Genomic DNA, 1968 nt, shown 5'->3' with positions numbered 1-1968 from the left:
AGTTAAAAAGAACGCCTGTACTTTCCCCACAGTCTGTGATCTTGAAGCTTTTAGGTGGCATGATGAAGGAGTTGGCATCCTTTTAACTTTCTGGCTTCCCTTCTTCTTCATTTCTATGGGTACCTCTGCTATAAAGGGAAGATTGAGAGCATCTGTCTGAACAGTAAGCGTCTAGCGAGCTAATGGAAGATGGCGGACCATGTGATGGTGTGGATGGCGTTACTGAGTTAAAGCAGGTGGAGTCATGGGTGTAGAATCAAGCTTTCCTGCCATGCCTACACTGATGGAAGGGCACGGGTGGGGAAGATATACATAGCTGAAGTTGAGACACAGAGGACTGTAAAATCTCTGTTGGGAGTTATGTTTTTTATAAGTTGGGAAAACAATGCTCGGTGTGCAGTAAGTGGGAACAGCTAGGCAAATCTTCATCCTGCCCTGAAGCTGTGGCTCTTCTCTTCTGCTGGACCTGGAAGGGAACCTTGTATGTTCAAGAAGAGACTGTTGCGTCCTAAATTGTCTGCTTTTTCCTTAGTGTGATCTTGCTCCATTTCCCTTGCAAGAAAAAGGCTTGGCTATTACTTTTTGGTGAGTGTGCTGGGCTCATAACTAATTGGATCAGGGTTACTTGACCCCAGCCAATAAATTATCAGATGCTTTGCCCTTACAGTCAATAGCTGAGGGGCTGTTGCCACTTCATAAAGTACAGTTCATCTTTTCAAAGATGAGGCAAGGTTCTACTTCTTTTCATTCTGCAAATATTTAATGTTATGGTCTATACACGGAGGAGTTAAAAAATAAAATATTTATGAACTGATCCTCGAGGACTCAAATGATCTTCAGTGAGCAATTGAAAGGGTAGCGCTACAGATGAATGACAGTGCTGGAAAAACAGCCATCGTCTGGAGGAAAATATGCGGAATCCATATTCATGACTCACTTGTGGGTCTTGGCTGGCTTCTCCGGCTTCTCATTATATGGAATGACAAGGTCAACAGCGGAGTCAGGCTTCTGGAGGAGAATTCCCAACTTGATCTTGATCTCCTTGGCCCTGAAAGGAAAGATATCAGGGAACAAGAATAACACACGAACACACAAATCTAAAACAGTGATTTCTTTCTGCATCAGAGGAAGAAAAATGGAAAGAACCTCATTTGCTCCTTTCACTCCTGTTGCGGCAAAAAGAACATCAGGGTAGAAAATAAGATGCCCAAGTTCCAACAACAGTGTTTAGAAGACACTGACTAATTTGTATTATCTTATCCCATCTAATGTTGTCTTCATATTTTCTAATTTCCATATGATTGGTAATCCAGTCTTATTCCCATTTCACAGGAAAAAAAAAAACTGAATGAGAGGAAGTTTAAATATCTCAATGCAACCCAGTCAATATGTGGTGAAGCCTGACCAGTCTGTCTCCAGACTTCTCAAATATCTAATTACTAACTGAACTGTCTAGCTTGGCCATCAACTAGATGCATTACATTTGGGCAAGTTTGATTTTATTTTTACCGACAGATCGCTGTTCCCTTTCTATGAAATGACAGAGCAATGCTAGATGCCTTCGTAAGCCATTTCCAATCCTAGAACTAAACTACGTTTGGCTGAACTATTCTAAAAATCCTTGCTCACTGTCCCATTATAGCGGCGGTAGTATGCTCCTCGCAGCAACCTTCATAGAGGAGAAGAATCTCCAGCAGATGGGCTACAGACTCAATAGTCCTTTAACTTCAGCATTTTAGTGAGCAGATATGGTCAGAATTCCAGATGGTCTTCCATCATAGGACAGGATGTGAAGATTTTCACCCAGTTTTAAAACCAATTTTTGAAGAAAATCACCTTTATTTTATACTTTAAACAGACCATGGAAACTGTATATACATCTATCTATCTATCTATCTATCTATCTATCTATCTATCTATCTATCTATCTATCTATCTATCATCTATCTATCTACATACATGTACCTA

At 40.5% G+C, this 1968-nt stretch overlaps 1 protein-coding gene across 1 annotated transcript in view; it reads right to left on the bottom strand.

The window, feature by feature from the left end:
- Positions 1–1968, bottom strand: part of LOC101988532 (regulator of G-protein signaling 5) — a 38368-nt gene that overhangs the window by 14869 nt on the left and 21531 nt on the right. Inside the window, exon 2 of the mRNA XM_005372014.2 lies at positions 938–1048. Coding sequence (XP_005372071.1) covers positions 938–1048 — 111 coding nt within the window. The remainder of the gene's footprint in view (positions 1–937; positions 1049–1968) is intronic.

The sequence above is a fragment of the Microtus ochrogaster genome, unplaced genomic scaffold (assembly GCF_000317375.1).
Source record: "Microtus ochrogaster isolate Prairie Vole_2 unplaced genomic scaffold, MicOch1.0 UNK156, whole genome shotgun sequence".
Lineage (NCBI taxonomy): Eukaryota > Metazoa > Chordata > Mammalia > Rodentia > Cricetidae > Microtus > Microtus ochrogaster.
This window is presented reverse-complemented; position numbering and strand designations above follow the sequence as displayed.